The sequence below is a fragment of the Tenrec ecaudatus genome, chromosome 4, assembly GCF_050624435.1.
Source record: "Tenrec ecaudatus isolate mTenEca1 chromosome 4, mTenEca1.hap1, whole genome shotgun sequence".
Taxonomy (NCBI): domain Eukaryota; kingdom Metazoa; phylum Chordata; class Mammalia; order Afrosoricida; family Tenrecidae; genus Tenrec; species Tenrec ecaudatus.
Window position 1 is genome coordinate 93,141,901 of NC_134533.1, and position 16,427 is coordinate 93,158,327.

Below are 16,427 nucleotides of genomic sequence, written 5' to 3' on the forward strand. Positions count from 1 at the left end.
TTATTCAATTTACAAGACTTTGTCTTTGCCACCAACACTTTCCAGGAAACTTGTTCCCTTCCCCATAACTTCCACATTTTAAAATCAGTGGATATTTTCAGACTTTATTTTCCATTATTTCTTTTGAAACAATTGACACATTTGACACTGTTGTCAAAGAAACAAATATTTTATGATTGTTTATATATTTAGAATAGACAAATGGATAGAGAAAAAATGTATTAGTGGTTAGGAGCTGAGGGAGAGAAAAATTGGTAACTATTGCTTAAGGAGTAGAGTTTCTTTGGGATGATTAAAAAATAAAACATTGGAAATTGATAATGGTATGGTCTACAACATGGTGAATGTAATTAATCTCACCAAATTGTACACTTAAAATGGTGAACACAGCAAAATATAAAAATATATCTTACCATAATTTTAAAAGTTAATATGAAAATAAACTCTACTTCATGATATGCATTAAGAATCAATTATTTGGAAGTAATGACAGAAGATAGGCAATGAAAAACAAGTAGAATAAAATGGTAGTGGTAGAATTTCGATATATCAAAATTTCCTATTAAGTTTCTATGTGTTTAATTTTTTTTATGATACTAGGAAGATAAGGGTTTGAAGCTTGCCCAATCATGTAAAGAAAAAGCATGGCCCATTGGAGGTAGAGGACATGGTCAAAGAGGTACACAGACTGAACATAAGAGGAAATGGAGATACAATTAAGAGATCTAGGAGAAAACTAGAAAAATCCTAGATTAGTGTCCAGTAGTAGAAATATGACATACTTACTGGAAGAAGTGATCAAATTTGATCCTATATTTATGGAACAAATAGAACAATTATTTTTAACAACTGATGATTTTTACTTGATGTGAACTGCCTTTCAGATCTCAGTGGTAGAACAGATTCAGTGAAGAAAGGAGAGGCAAGGCAAAAACATCTGGACCTACCTTCATGTAATGGGGACTGAGATGCCAAGATTTTACATGTAACATAAAACACATTTGGAGTAGGGGGGAAAGGGTCATATAATTCTCTTATAGAAGAGGAGGGAGAACTACAGAAATGTCCTGGAATACACAAAACTATTCTTATAGTTGAGTCAAAATAATATTACCAATTTGCTATCTAAACCATTAAATATCCAGTGAATCCAGAGCTATGGGTATATAAATAGCTCAGATTACATAAGATCTGTTCCTTTGATCGTGTTTAATATAGCACTTTAGTTATTTTCTTATTATAAAGAAAAGTCAATCATCAAAATCTTACTGGCGAAAAGAATTAAAATGTATAATTCTTTTTTTATTCCTACAATATAAGCAGCCTAGTTTTTCTCTCCCAACCCCGCCTCCCCCATTTTTTATTTTTGTTTTCTTCCATGCCTACTTCATGAAGTTATATTCAAACTGCTCGGGCAATTCAGTAATTTTCCATGTAACCTGAACCTCCTTCTGTCCCTCACTCTCTCTTCCTCCTCCACTCATCAGAAACTTGCTATAAAGGAAATTTAGAAACCTTGTCTATAATAATGATCTGGATATTGGCAAGTTTATGAGTCAGCTTTCACCACGGAATGGTCAGAAAAACAGGAAAGAATGTCTCTGAAGCCTGAAAAACAAAATAATAATAGGCCAGAAGGGGAAAAATGAGTGTAGAACTTATAAACGATCCTTCCCACTTTCTTTGTACACTTAAAAAAATAATAATAATGGGCCAGATTAATTCTACTTAAAAAAAACATACAAAACCAATCTATTTACATCAATTTAAAAAAAATTTTATACAACTTGACTGACAAACCACAAAATGGGCAGATGAGTCATACAAACAAATATCTCAATAGAGGAGTGCCACGGACAAGCATCTGGGATAGATCTCACTGGCTCCACATTTGAAAGTACACCCAAATCCAAGCAGAGGGAAGCCCTTTCTTTTTATAACATAGTCAAGGACTATTTGGTTTTCAGCTGAAACCACAATATTACCAAGAGCTAGACAACATTACATCATCACTGAAACTTCAATAAGGAAAGATATGAGCATCTGAGGACCAATCTAGAAAGCATCACTTTATGAAAGAAAAATACTTTCAAATTTGAGTTTTAAAATCCAGTACTGAATTAAGTTCTAGACTACTACATAAATAAAAGATTAAGCAGTGGCATGTAGTCTATTAATAAGGCCCTTCTAGCCATAATTCCTTACGTGATGTATCTGCCAATTCTGGACTGTACACTGGCTGAGGAGCCCTGGGTGCAGAGTGGTTACATAATGGGCTAGTAGATAGCAGTTCAAAATCACCAGTCAACCCTGGGGAGAAGGAAAAGGCTTTGTGCACCCACAGAGTCTCAGAAACCCACAGGGGCAGTTCTATCCTGCTCCACTGGGTCTACTAATTCAGAATCAATGCAATGGTAGTGAGTTTTTGTTGTTCTTGTTATTTTTGAATATTTATGACTATACTCTCATTTTGAGGGAGTTCTCTGCTCCACTAATGGGCTAGATTAAGGTGGGATTTAGGTCTCTACCTTAGTAGAGAATGTAAATCAAGTGATGCTCTTTGTTTCCTTGTGGGGTATGTTCTATGGAAAGAAAATAGCCACACCTCCAAGCCACCTCAGAAGGAGGGAAAGCTCAAGGGCATCCAAAGAGCCTATCTGACATCTCTGTGTGAAGTGGCCAAGGCCCCAGCAATAGAGATCAGAGGCCCAGACAAATAAACAAAAAGTCAGAACAGAGGAGCTGTACCTAGACATAGGACTGTGAGGCAGAGCAGTGGGTGGGCTTCCTGGACCAGGGAGTTTGAGAGGGCAAGAGATCACATGGCTGAGAGGCTGAGGACCTAAGACACTTGGCTGCTGGCTGAAGTATAAGGTGTTGCTACTGACAATGACTATATCCTTACTGTTTATTGATCCCATTAACTTCCCTAGCATATCCCCATAATTGCGAGTTTTATCTGTGAGTTCTATGACCATTGATTCATTAATTATCAAACCCAGACTAGGAACAGAGTGCTGTGGCTGGTGTTAGATAAAGAAGGGAGAATGGTGGAGGCTTGTCTGATCTCTGCCTGGTAGCAATAGGAAAGCCAGAGGAGGTAAGGTAAGGCCCCATTATGCTGATTTTTGCAAGTGTCTTATAATTCATCGACTAAAGAACAATTCAATAAATGCCAGTTCCTTCTCTTTCTTGAAGACTTCAATTTTTTTTTATTTTAACAATTTATTGGGGCTCATACAATTCTTTTCACAGTTCATACATATACATACATCAATTGTATAAAGCACATCTGTACAGTCTTTGCCCTAATCATTTTTTTCTCTTTTCTTCTTTTACATTTTATTAGGGACTCATACAACTCTTACCACAATCCATACATATACATACATCAATTGTATAAAGCACATCCATACATTCCCTGCCCCAATCATTCTCAAGGCATTTGCTCTCCACTTAAGCCCCTTGCATCAGGTCCTCTTTTTTTTCCCCCCCTCCCTCCCCACTCCCCCCTCCCTCATATGCCCTTGGTAATTTATACATCGTTATTTTGTCATATCTTGCCCTATCCGGAGTCTCCCTTCCCCCCTTCTCTGCTGTCCCTCTCCCAGGGAAGAGGTCACATGTGGATCCTTGTAATCAGTTCCCCCTTTCCAACCCACTCACCCTCCACTCTCCCAGCATCGTCCCTCACACCCTTGGTCCTGAAGGTATCATCCACCCTGGATTCCCTGTACCTCCAACTCTCATATGCACCAGTGTACAGCCTCTGTCCTATCCAGCCCTGCAAGGTAGAATTCGGATCATGGTAGTTGGGGGGAGGAAGCATCCAGGATCTGGGGGAAAGCTGTGTTCTTCATCGATACTACCTCACACCCTAATTAACCCAACTCCTCTCCTAACCCCCTCTATGGGGGGATCTCCATTGGTCGACACTTGGGCCTTGGGTCTCCACTCTGCACTTCCCCCTTCATTTAATATGATATATATACACATATACACATACATATATACATATACACATATATACACATACATACACACACTTATATCTTTTTTTTTTTTGCATGATGCCTTATACCTGGTCCCTTGGGCACCTCGTGATCACACTGGCCGGTGTGCTTCTTCCATGTGGGCTTATTTGCTTCTGAGCTAGATGGCCGCTTGTTCACCTTCAAGCCTTTAAGACCCCAGACACTATTTCTTTTGATAGCCGGGCACCATCAGCTTTCTTCACCACATTTGCTATGCACCCATTTGGGAGACTTCAATTTTTTAAAAGCCTGTATCTCTCAAAAGTAATATAGCATTAACTCTATTATACAATTCACATTTCACTGCTTCTTTGACCCTTACACTCAACTAAATTACACTTCTGATCATGACATCATTCTAATGCAGCAGTAAACAATTGATAGAAAGAAGTAGACACCAAGAAAGAGATTAGAATTGGAGGGGAAATGGTGCAAGAGATCATATGATAGAATCTTACAAGGCCAATGACTGACTTCATTGGAAACACCTTATTGCAACCACTTAAATGGCAATTTATATGGATAGCATCAGATGAAAAATAAAAGAATCAAATGTGTGGAAAGAGAAGATGGAGAAACTCCTCGTTACTCAGGACAAAACCAGGAGCTGACTGCAGAACAGACCATAGATGCTCATATGTAAGCTCAATTGGGTTAAAGTTGAAGAAAGTTAAAACCTTCAAGATTCAAGTACAAGTCTGAGTATATGCCACTTGAATTTAGAGATAATTTCAAGAACAGATTTTTATGCACTGACTACTGAACAACAAAAAGAAGAGTTGTGGGATGACATTAAGGTTATCATACTATTAAAGGTCATTTAAAAGACAGGAAAGGGGGGGGTACTAAATGGATGTGAGAAGAGTCTCTAAAACTTGCTCTTGTACACATAGCTAAAGTGAATGAAAGATATAAGAGCATGTATATAGCTGAAGGAAATATGTCAAAGGCTAGCTAGAAAAGACAATGTATTAGAATAAAATGTACAAAGACTTAGAGTTAGAAAGCCAGAAAGGGGGAATAATGTCAGCATTTCTTAACCTAAAAGAACTGAAGCAAAACTTCAAGCAAATTGCAATACTGAAGTATTCTATGGGCCAAATACTGGACGTCCCTGAAAGCATTGACGGAGGGAATGGTAATATTCCCTGGGAAAATATGCTACAAAAGACCTCTTTAATTGTTAAAAAGCAAAGATACCACTTTAAGGACCAAGGTGTGCCTAACCCAAGACAATGTATTTCCAATCACTTCAACTACGTGGTAAAGGTAAACAAAGATTTGGAAAACAGAAAAACTGATGTACTTGAATTATGGAGTTGGTGAAGATTGTTGAATATACCATGGACTGCCAGAAGAGCAGACAAATCTGTCTTGGAAGAAGTACACCCAGAATGCTGAGGATGGTGACACTTACATACTTTGAAAGGAACAACATATGGAAGAGGGGATTCAACTAAAGCGCACTTTAGGATTACCCCACAAGCTAAAATCAAAGGATCAACACATTACGCATACTGTACACAGAGACACAGACATGTAGAAACACCACTACTCACTGCCCCTGAGTAATTCTGACTCATGGCAATCCTATCAAAGGTTTTGGGGACTATAACTCTATAGCAGAACAGGTAAGTCTCATCTTTCTCCTCTGGAGCGGTTGGTGGGTTTGAACCACAGACCTTGAGGTTAGTAGCCCAACAGTATACTCAGAGCTCCTCATATATGGACAAAGATATCTATACATTTTTCTTTTAAAATCCATTCATTCGTCTGTATTACATAATTACCCTGTACATGCCACTTAATTAATTTCACTGTGAATTTTTCAAATAACCTCCCAACATGTCTTCCTGTTTTGTATCTACCTGCCCCTAATTAATACCATCTGTTTATGTATCTGCAGCATCATTCTCCCTTCACCCTTACTCTCACCATAAGAGTTTATTATAACCAGGCGTCCTCAAACTGCGGCCCGCCAAGGACATTTATCCGGCCCGCAGGTGTTTTTGCCCCATTTGGTTTTTTTTTACTTCAAAATAAGATATGTGCAGTGTGCATAGGAATTTGTTCATAGTTTTCCCTTAAACTGTAGTCCAGCCCTTCACTGAGGGACAGTGAACTGGCCCCGTTTTAAAAGTCTGAGGATCCCTGATCTACATTGTTCCATACTTTGATGTTTAAGTGATCTTACACATTTTTTACATCCATAGATCCACTTTCTCAATGATTACACACTATTCCACGGCACCGATGTAAATACTTTATTTAATGGTAACCCCATCAATCGCCACATTTGAACTAAGGTGCTGGTAAAGAATATTCAAAGTACCATGAGATGTCAAAAGAACAAAAAAACCTATCTTGGGTGAAGTATGGCCAGAATGCTCTTTGGAGGCAAGGATGGCAAGACTTCATCTCATATACTCTGGATGTTGTAAGCAGAGACCAGCTGGAGAAGAACATCATGGTAAAGTAGAGGGACAGAGAAAAAGAGGAAAGTCCTCAACCAGGCAGAGTGACACGGTGGCTGCCACAGTGGGTTCAACCATAGGGACACCTGTAAGGACGGTGCAGGGCCAGGCAGTGCTTCACTCTGCTGTGGGTACAGTCGCTACGCACAACTTGATGGCGCTTACTCGAAGGCACCTAACAATAACACCATTGAAAGGCATTCACGTGGTTTCCAAAATTTGCCTATAAGTATGAGAACTCCTTTGTCAAATTTTAAAAAGCATTTCTTTTTTTACAGTAACCACATTTAGAGTAAGGAAAAAGATCTGAACATCTTTTCTATCCAAAAACAAGCTATATCTTTCTGTTTATTGAAGTCCCTCTACAGAGTTTTAAAAGTTTTCTTCAGATAGTTTGTGTAAAAGTCTTAAGTTTATCTCTTCGTATTATATATTTTTAATTACCGTAGATTCTTTCTTCCCCTTATATGCATTAACTGTTAGCTGTTGAGTCTTATCTGTCAATTTTATAACCAGTCACCTGATTAAATTCTGGTTTCTAATAGTTTCATTTTTTTTATAGATTTTAATTTTTTTTTCTCAACAACATGCCCCTTGTGTTAGACCAGGTTGACTAAAAACTCTAGAGGAAAAAATACCAGTGACACTCATAAATGTGTAAGAAAAAGCTTTATATTAAAAAGTAATTATAATATCAAGTATATAAGTAATTGTAAACAGTATCAAAAAAGCATCCCAGCCCAGTCAATCACAAGTCCATAAGTCCGATACGAGTCCATCGGTCACTCTTCAGACTCACATGCAATGACGCAGAATGCAGGAAGATCACAGATTGGTGGGTGCAGTTATGTGGATCCAAAGGCAGTAGCAACATGACAGGGATCTGGCAGCTCTCAGGGTGGCCAGCAAGAAGAAGTGGGAGGGGGACAGGGTGAGCAATCCCCAGGGTCTCATACTCTTATAGCATCAAGGAGTCATCAGGCGGCAACCTGACAGGTTTGACTCCACCCCTAACTTTCATACATCTTCAAGTTGACATAAAATTATCTAACTACACCTCTCATTTACTTTTTACCTAATTAAACTTCATAATACTTGTAAAACAATAATTAATTACCAGGGTATGAAAGTGGGCATCTTTGTCATGTTCTTCAATAGGAATGCTTGTAGTATTTAAATATTTCAATGCAAAGACAAGCCTGACTTTAAGTATTCGTGTATTCCTTTCTAAATAAGAGTTTAAGAATTCTGGAATTGTTGTTAAATTGTATCAGTCATCCTTTACTAAAGGATTTTTCTGTAATAAAATGATGATCACAGAGAAATATCTATGACTTATAACAGAAATTACAATAGTAGCATTATGCTTAGCTTTAAAGTCTAAAACTTTTTGTGTTCTCCAGAAAAACAGCATGTTCATAAGCATTTTACCCTTGACTGCCAACTGAATGGAGACAATACTACCTGTGTTGAATCATGAGTATATCAGATAGACTTTCAACATTTTCCCATACTTTCTAATTTCTGAACAATATCTACTTTGCTTTTGGTTGGAAGTATTTAGCCCATATTGCTAAAACTTATTCAGTTTTTACTCTTTTAAACCTGGTTGGGTTAGTTATACCTGAACAATAACATCAGAATAATTATAAGCTCAATAGACATGCAATAGACTGCATGTTTACAAGGTATCAGGGTTGTGGGTAGTTTCATAGAAATAAACTTTTAAGAGTGGACTACTTACAAACTACAATGGTATGTGGAGGCAGTACGGCACGGAGTTGAAGTGACTTGGGTCAGAACTAACGTGTGGAAGTTCGAATACTGGCGATACAATTTAGTAGTGCCAAGACCTTGGGCCTAGTACCTGATAGCTCTATAAATCATTATGCTCCTTTGTGAAATGGTGATAGTAGCACCTACCTTCCAGAATTGGTAGAGATATTAAAAAGGTAATTCAGAGACAGCACTTTGAATACTCCTTGGCGAATCTTAAGTCTTCAAGGAACGTTGTTATTGGCCATCATTATCATGGGCATAATCACAAAAAGTATCTTTTTTTAATTAATCAATTTATTGGTGGGGCTCTTACAAATCTAACAATCCATCATTCAATAAACAAAAGTCTTTCTATACTATACAGAAGTTCACTGTATTTTGAACTTAAAAGGTATCAAAATTAGAAATGAATTATGCATTTTTTTCCTTTAACACACACATAACAATTCCAAATCTCCTGAGTATTCTGGGATATTTTATAAAGACTTTAAGACTAATATTGCATAAATATTTCTGGTTTAATTTAAAATTATTCAGATATTAACAGCATTGGGCACAAACAGTTAACACAAAGAACTTCATCAGAACATAAGAAGAGTATCAATTCCAAAAACCAAACCCACTGGCTTGAGTTGACTCCAACTCACCGCAGCCCTGGACAGCATTTCTGAGATGGTACAGCTCGATGGACTCAGATAGCCTTATCTTTCTCCTGTGGAGCAGCTAATGCTTTTGAACCAAAAACCTTCCTGTTAGCAGTTCAATGCTTTAATCAACACTTACCCTCAAATCAGGAGAAAAGTTGTCTGCAGACGTTGAAATGGAATCCGATGATATGACAGAAGCTGATTTTGTGTGCACTGAATTCTCCGAATGAGAAGTAGAGGCACTACAAAATAGAAAAGTACAGTATGTTTCAAAGCTGGGGCTTTAAAGGCAAATTTCGTGAATTTTGTTCATTAAAAATCCATTATTTATTCACACTACCATTTGTCAATTAGCTAGCTCTACTTGGCCTGCTCAATTTTGACTGATAAACTGTAAATTCTCTATTCCTTCAAGTGCCAATAAAATTGTTGGAGGAAAAATAATAATAAATGAATCGTTACAGGAAAATAATGGAATGCTTACAATTAAAAGAAGAAGAAATATATATTCCACTATTGTGTTTCTTACAATAAACATTTACTTATGAAAATCATTGGAGAACTAGATCTAATAGTGAGGCTTGTTTTTGGAGCTCTGGGCTGGAAATTGTTATCAACCTTGCTTACAGAGATAGAAATGACATCCAGAAATATAGGCCAGATTTTACTTACAATTTTTCATTGCTTTCATAATTAGTGGTTTTTATAAGAAAGTATATTGTCTTTTAAAATACATTTGAAAATAATATATTTTAGCTGAGCAATTTCATTTTAAATGTCTTACACTTCAAAGTTTAGCTGTAATACCCAATATAAATAAGTTTATAAATAAAATAAAATAAAAATACTAAAAATAAGTAAATGATTGGCTTAGTAATTCTTCTTTCTAAATAAATAATTTAAGCAGGTTGAACTGGAACAAATATATAAAAACTCAACAGATTCAAGAGCATCCCCCTAGTAGTAACTGCAACTTTTAAGTCTTTAATGAGTACACGTACGCTAACCTGTTAGCCACCATGCACTGGAGCAGTCTTCTGCTGCAATGGCCGCGCTTAATTGGGAGCCCTTCCTCTAGGACAAGGTAAGCGATTCCAATGCACGGCTCCAGGATCACCTTGGTAAGTGCACATTTCACAGCACACTCGTTTTTCATTGGTTTTCCTTTGTAAGTCTCTTCCCACATTTAAAGGCCATATTCTATCTCTGAGAGTTTACTACCTTCCACATGACAAGAAACTGCCTTCACATCTTAGTCCTTGCAATCTAGGAACCTCTCCCTCCATTAAGTCCAGAAAATGGTTTTCTCTAGTTACTAATGACCTCCTGATGAAAAAAAAAGTTCTTTTTCTGATTTCCAATTCTATAAATTCTCCTCTCCCTTCACCAGCACATTATTTGGTTTACCCCAGGCTCTCAGTTTAATTTAATCAGTACCTTTTTAGCTCCTACTGTTTGCAAGACATTCCTCTTCTGGGTAGAGAGATAATGTTAGTTCCTTTGTGAGCTTTCTCTCCAATGAAAGAATTTAACACAAACGCCAAAACATAAAGTAGAACAAGGTAAATGAGCAAGGTAGAAACAAAGCCCCTAAGGATCTGGAGGCAGACAAGCTCCGGCTGTACTGTTGTCAGCTGCTGCTGATGCCACATCATGCCCCAATGTGTCCATGGGACTGCACCTACTTTTGCTCTCCTTTGTTTCAGTCTTATAATTCTGTTAGATTTCACAATAAATCAATACAGATTCATTGTTTTTCTTTAGAAGTTAAAAATTAACCCATCTCCATTTGAAGGACAGAACTCACATTTGCTGTTGGAAATGTGGACCCACCCCAACCCACTTTCAAGTTGTTTCCAACTCATAGAAACTCTGTGGGATGGAATATAACTTCCCATTTGGGGTTCCCAGTTTGTTCATTTTTACTGGAGCTAAAAGCTTCATCTTCTCCCACACAATGACTATAGCATTCAAACTCTGGCCTGGCTAGCTGCTAAACAAATAATGCACTTTATACTACCAGGACTCCAAGATACCCCTACCTATAAAAGAGAACAGATCCAAATAACTCCATATCACCCCCGCCCACAAGCCTTGCCCATAAAACATTCCTTCATATATTGCTGATTCATAGATTTTGTTGTAGAAGATCCACTCTGACCTCCTTGGGTACTTGTATTCAGTGAACACTCTTGCTCCTTCTGCCTCTGACTTCTGAAACAGGGTTACTCTTGGGAGGCTAGGCTAACCGGATGCTCCATTACGTCAACATTATCAGGACAGCCCAAGTCAAGGCAACCCCATTTGTTCTAGGGAGAATTGTTCCATAGGAATATCTTTGTTAAAATCTTGACAAAAGCAATTCACTAGGGCTTTGTTCTATGGAGCTGCTGGGTGGGTCTGAACTGCTAACTTGTGGATTAGCTGTCAATTGCATAGTGCTTATACCACACAGATACATGAAAAAGTCTTAGTTTATGGAATCAAGAAAGGCTTTAAGCAAGTAGATAACATTTTATGTAAGGTAGAAAGTAGAAACACTCAACACATGGGAGAAAAACCCAATTTCATGAAGTAAAGGAAATTTTGAGAAAAGAACAAGGAAATGGAAAATTCAGGGCATTTAAAAGCTATTCTGAGGGGTAGATCTTTTTGTTTAGATTACAGGATAGTTACAAAGCACAATTAGAGATAAGCCTGCAAAGGTAGGTGTAGAAGAGAATGTAGAAGGTCCTGAATGATAAAATATTTATTTCAGTAGTAAACCACTGAAAGTTTCTGTGTTTTAGAAAGGTCAGAGGAGACAATCTAACAGGCAGCAAATCTGAAAACCATTATACTACTCAAGTCAGAAATACTGAAAGCTTGAACTAGCAGTAAAAGTGAAATTGAGTGGCTGCCCGGGTCACTGTGGGGTAAGTCAACAGAACTTGGCAAATGATTTGACATACCAAGCGGGAAACATGAAAAGGCAAAATGTTGACCTGGAAACTAGTGGCACCAAATTAGGGAGCAAAGAAGAAAAAAGGTAATGATAAATTTCATCTTGGAATTTTTAGGACTAAGAAGATTTTACCTGGTCATTCATTCATTCGCCCATCCATGTAACCATCCATTCTGGAATGTTGACTTACTGCTTATTTTGTATAAATGGGTTGGAAGATTCACATGTGGTATAAACATACACATCTAGAATTCATACACACACACACACACACACACACACAGACACTTCCATAGAGTCAATCTGACCCATAACCACCCTATACAACAGGATAGAATTACTCCTTTGGGTTTCCAAGACTTTATTTTAGGAACAGAAAACCTTATCTTTATTCCACATAATCTCCTATGATACAAATCTAATAAAATCAGTCCTTTAAAAAATGCACATCTATGAATTAATTGAGATGAATGCCTTAAGAGTGTTTTTTTAAATTGAGGAAAAAATGTTATGCACATACACATTACGTTAGGGTAAAGAAAACAAGTTAGAGTTCCAGTTCATTACCAGTATGGATTTATTTCTCACTAAATGCGTGTAAACATGTGTCCGTGATCAATATATATATATATAGCTGCAGAAAAGTTCTCTCCAAAACAGTTATTTTAGTCTCCTTAGGGTGTCTTCACAAACAAGGTCCAATGAAAGCAGTAGTTTCCAGGGTACCTGCTGAGCCAGTTAATTTCAAAGCAAAGAGCTCAACTCTAAAGGTTCTGATAACTGTGTTTGGGGATTCTAAAGAGTTCATATCTTGATGGATTTTCACAAAGTACTCAGGACAACTGCAGTGTCTTATGAAAAACTTTTAAGAAAATGGAAAAGTGCATTGGTGAGACAAAGTCCAAGAAAGTTGTACCAAGGAATTTCCTGCCATTACAACAATGTAACTGCTTCAAGGGTAGTTAGGAGGTATCCTATAAAATTTCTCTTGGGAAGATCAAAAGTCCCAATCTACACCCCTGACCTTGCCCTTTCAGACTTGTATTTGTGCTCTAAACTAAAAGAAGCAGTGTTGTAAAATGTTAAGTTGTCAAAGGGCAGATGGAGGGCCATAAGAGAGAGAAAATAGGGTAGGACAGACTAGGGGACCTATGGTCAATTAATATGGCCCTTCCATCCAAGGTTCCCTATGAGCTATCTTATGGTTCTGGACACTAGACACCTATGGCTATGGTCTTATCTTGGAGGGTGTTCTCTACCAGACGTGAAACCTGACCTGGGTGGAAGGTGTGAATCAAGCCACACCTTTTGTTTCCTTGGAGGCATCTTTAAGACTCCACTTTAGTAGAAGAAGGTGCCCTGGTGGCTGAGCGGTTAGCAGTTTGAAACCACCAACAGCTCCAAGGGAGAAAGACTGGGCTTTCTACTCCTGTAAACAGTGAGTCTCAGAAACCCACAGGGATCACTATGAGTCAGCATTAACTGCAGGGCAGCGAGTGTGGTTTGTTTGCTTTTTAGTACAGGATGTGCATGAGTCAGAACTGACAATGGTTTGGTTTGGTTTTTGGTGTTTCAGAGCACATCCTTTGTGTCCTTGGGGTCTTTAATTTTATACTAAAGGGTTTAACTTGAAATTTCATCTTTTGTGGGACATAAAATGCTGGTTCTAGCCAATATCACCTCAACTGAAAATCTAAACCTTGATTTCTTAACTAAGCTGTGATAGAAGCAAGAAGACCTATGGTGACTTTTGGACATTTTTGGCTTCTAGCTCTGGACCGTATATTTGGCTCAGCTCTGCCTGGCACTCATATTTGGGACAGAACAGCACTCCCCACTACATGAAACATTTCCTCAGAGTTGTGTGAGTTTCTGTGGGACATTGCAGGGAATCACTGAACTTTGGGACTTGAAAGAATATGGCGCTCAAGGGAGGAGCGGGAGAGCAATGTAGCATAGTAGCATCTTGGAAGAGTTGGTCATTTGGGACATTTTCAATCTCAAACTCCTTGGAACTAATCTGGTATTAATTCTTACAATTCTTTGGAACCTCGTGATCACAGGCTGGTGTGTTCTTCCATGTGGGCTTTGATGCTTCTGAGTTAGATGGCCGCTTGTTTACCTTCAAGCCTTTAAGACCCCAGGTGCTATATCTTTTGATAGCCGGGCACCATCAGCTTTCTTCACCACATTTGCTTATTCACCCGCTTTGTCTTCAGTAGTTGTGAAGAGAGGGTGAGCATCATAGAATGCCAATTTAATAGAAGAAAGTATTCATGCATTGAGGGAGTACTTGAGTGGAGGCCCAATGTCCTTCTGCTACCTTAATACTAAAGAACAAAAAATTATATCATTGGGTGGACACCTCCATGATATAATCGCTGAGGACAAACGAGTGCATAAGCAAATGTAGTGAAGGAAGTTGAAGGTGCCCAGCTATCAAAAGATATAGCATCTGAGGTCTGAAAGGCTTGAAGGTAAACAAGCGGCATCTATCTCAGAAGCAACAAAGCCCACATGGAAGAAGCACATCAGCCTGTGTGATCATGAGGTGTCAACGGGATCAGGTATCAGGCATCATCAGAACAAAAAAAATCTTACCATAGTGATTGAGCGGGGGAGTGCAGAGTGGAGACCCAAAGCCCATTTGTAGGCCACTGGATATCCCCTTACAGAAGGGTCTCAAGGAAGAGACGAGTCAGTCAGGGTGTGATGTAGCAAAGATGAAACATACAACTTTCCTCTAGCTCCTAAATGCTTCCTCTCACCCCCTCACCCCCCACGCCCCACTATCATGATCCCAATTCTACCTTGCAAGTCTGGATAGACCAGAGGATGTACACTGGTACAGATAGGAACTGGAAACACAAGGAATCCAGGGCAGATGATACCTTCAGGACCAGAGGTGTGAGTGGTGATACTGGGAGGGTAGAGGGAGAGTGGGTTGGAAAGAGGGAACCGATTACAAGGACCTACATGTGACCTCCTCCCTGGGGGACGAACAGCAGAAAAGGGGGTAAAGGGAGAGGTTGGACAGGGCAAGATATGACAAAATAATAATTTATAAATTATCAGGTGCTCATGAGGGAGGGGTAGTAGGGAGGGAGGGGGAAAAAAGAGGACCTGATGCCAAGGGCTTAAGTGAAGAACAAATGTTTTGAGAATAATGAGGGCAATGCATGTACAGATGTGCTTTACATAATTGATGTATATATGGATTATGATAAGAGTTGTATGAGCCCCTAATAAAACATTTTAACAAAAAAAATAAAATTCAATCTAAAAAAAAATTCTTACAAACGAAATTACTACCAAGAAGGTAGGTGGGGGTGATGAGTGGTTTGAATTCTTGAATGTCAAATTGATGGTTTGAATTCACCAAAAAAAAAAAGGGAATACAATTTGAGTCTCTTGAGGATATCAAAACCATTTTGGTATGGTGTAAATCAATGAGAATTCTTCAAGGCTTTTGAATGTGTATAGACCGAGATGGAAGACATATCAAGAAACAACAGCTTCACATTTTGATAGGTTTCTATGATTTCCAAATAAAATTTTTTATTATTTTCATATATATGTGCATGTAATAAAATAATTCTCTGTGATTGGGAAAGTTTGGGATGGGCTTGAAAACTGTCATGTTTTCCTGACTACTAGCCTCCTCGTAGTATAGTAGTATATGGTGGATACCGTAGAAGAATAAAAACATTCTAGAGGGAAAACAGCTTAAGTAAACAGAATTTGGGGGCAAGGGGTAAGTCTACTTTAACTGGACTCTGTGGTTCATAGCAGGCGTGGAATCCAGAAACAGTGAGGCTATGTTCTATTTTCTGCAGCCAATGAGGAACCATCAAATATTTCTGAGGAAATGGGTTGTATAATTAATTCTATGAGCAGAGGAATGTTTTTGTTTTAATTTTTAGTGTGAAGACCTTTTCCGGATTTTTTTATAATACTAGTTTCCTATCATTGTCCTTTGTGACTGATTTACTTCACTGAGCATAATGTTCTCCAGGTTTATCCATGTTTTGCAGTGTTTCACAGATTCATCATTATTCATGAATGCCTATAGGCTTTCTTTATATATATGTCCTACTACCAATGTATGAAGTCTCTCCACATTTGTTTAATGGTTAGTTTTTAACTCCGCTATTAAAGCAAACGTGCATTATCTCGCTGCTTTTGAATTTGTGACACAGTTTTACCCTGAGCTGCTAACTACAAGGTCAGCAGTTTGAAACCACCAGGTGAGGCTGTCTGCACCTGCATAGATTCACAATTGTGGAAACCCATCTGAGCCAGCTCTGTTCAGGCCCGTAGGATCACTGTGAGTTGCAATCAACTCAAAGGCAATGACTTTGGTTTTGGCATTAAGGCTAATAACCATGAGCATTTCTTCATTATGGTTTTTGGTTGTCTGAAGGTGGTGATATGTAAAAATATTCCTTTTTTGGGGGTGCTACTGTAATTTAGATCTGTTAGGAGGCTATAATAATAGGCAATTAGATCACAGGTGAATGGAATAGGCTACAAAATGCAAAGATAGAAG

The 16,427-nt window shown here is 38.2% G+C and overlaps 1 protein-coding gene across 2 annotated transcripts in view; it reads right to left on the bottom strand.

Annotated features, from left to right (window-relative positions):
- Window positions 1-16,427, bottom strand: part of MTMR2 (myotubularin related protein 2) — a 93,110-nt gene that overhangs the window by 52,052 nt on the left and 24,631 nt on the right. For both annotated transcript variants that reach the window (XM_075546482.1, XM_075546483.1), the window contains exon 2: window positions 9,071-9,176. In XM_075546482.1, coding sequence (XP_075402597.1) covers window positions 9,071-9,176 — 106 coding nt within the window. The remainder of the gene's footprint in view (window positions 1-9,070; window positions 9,177-16,427) is intronic.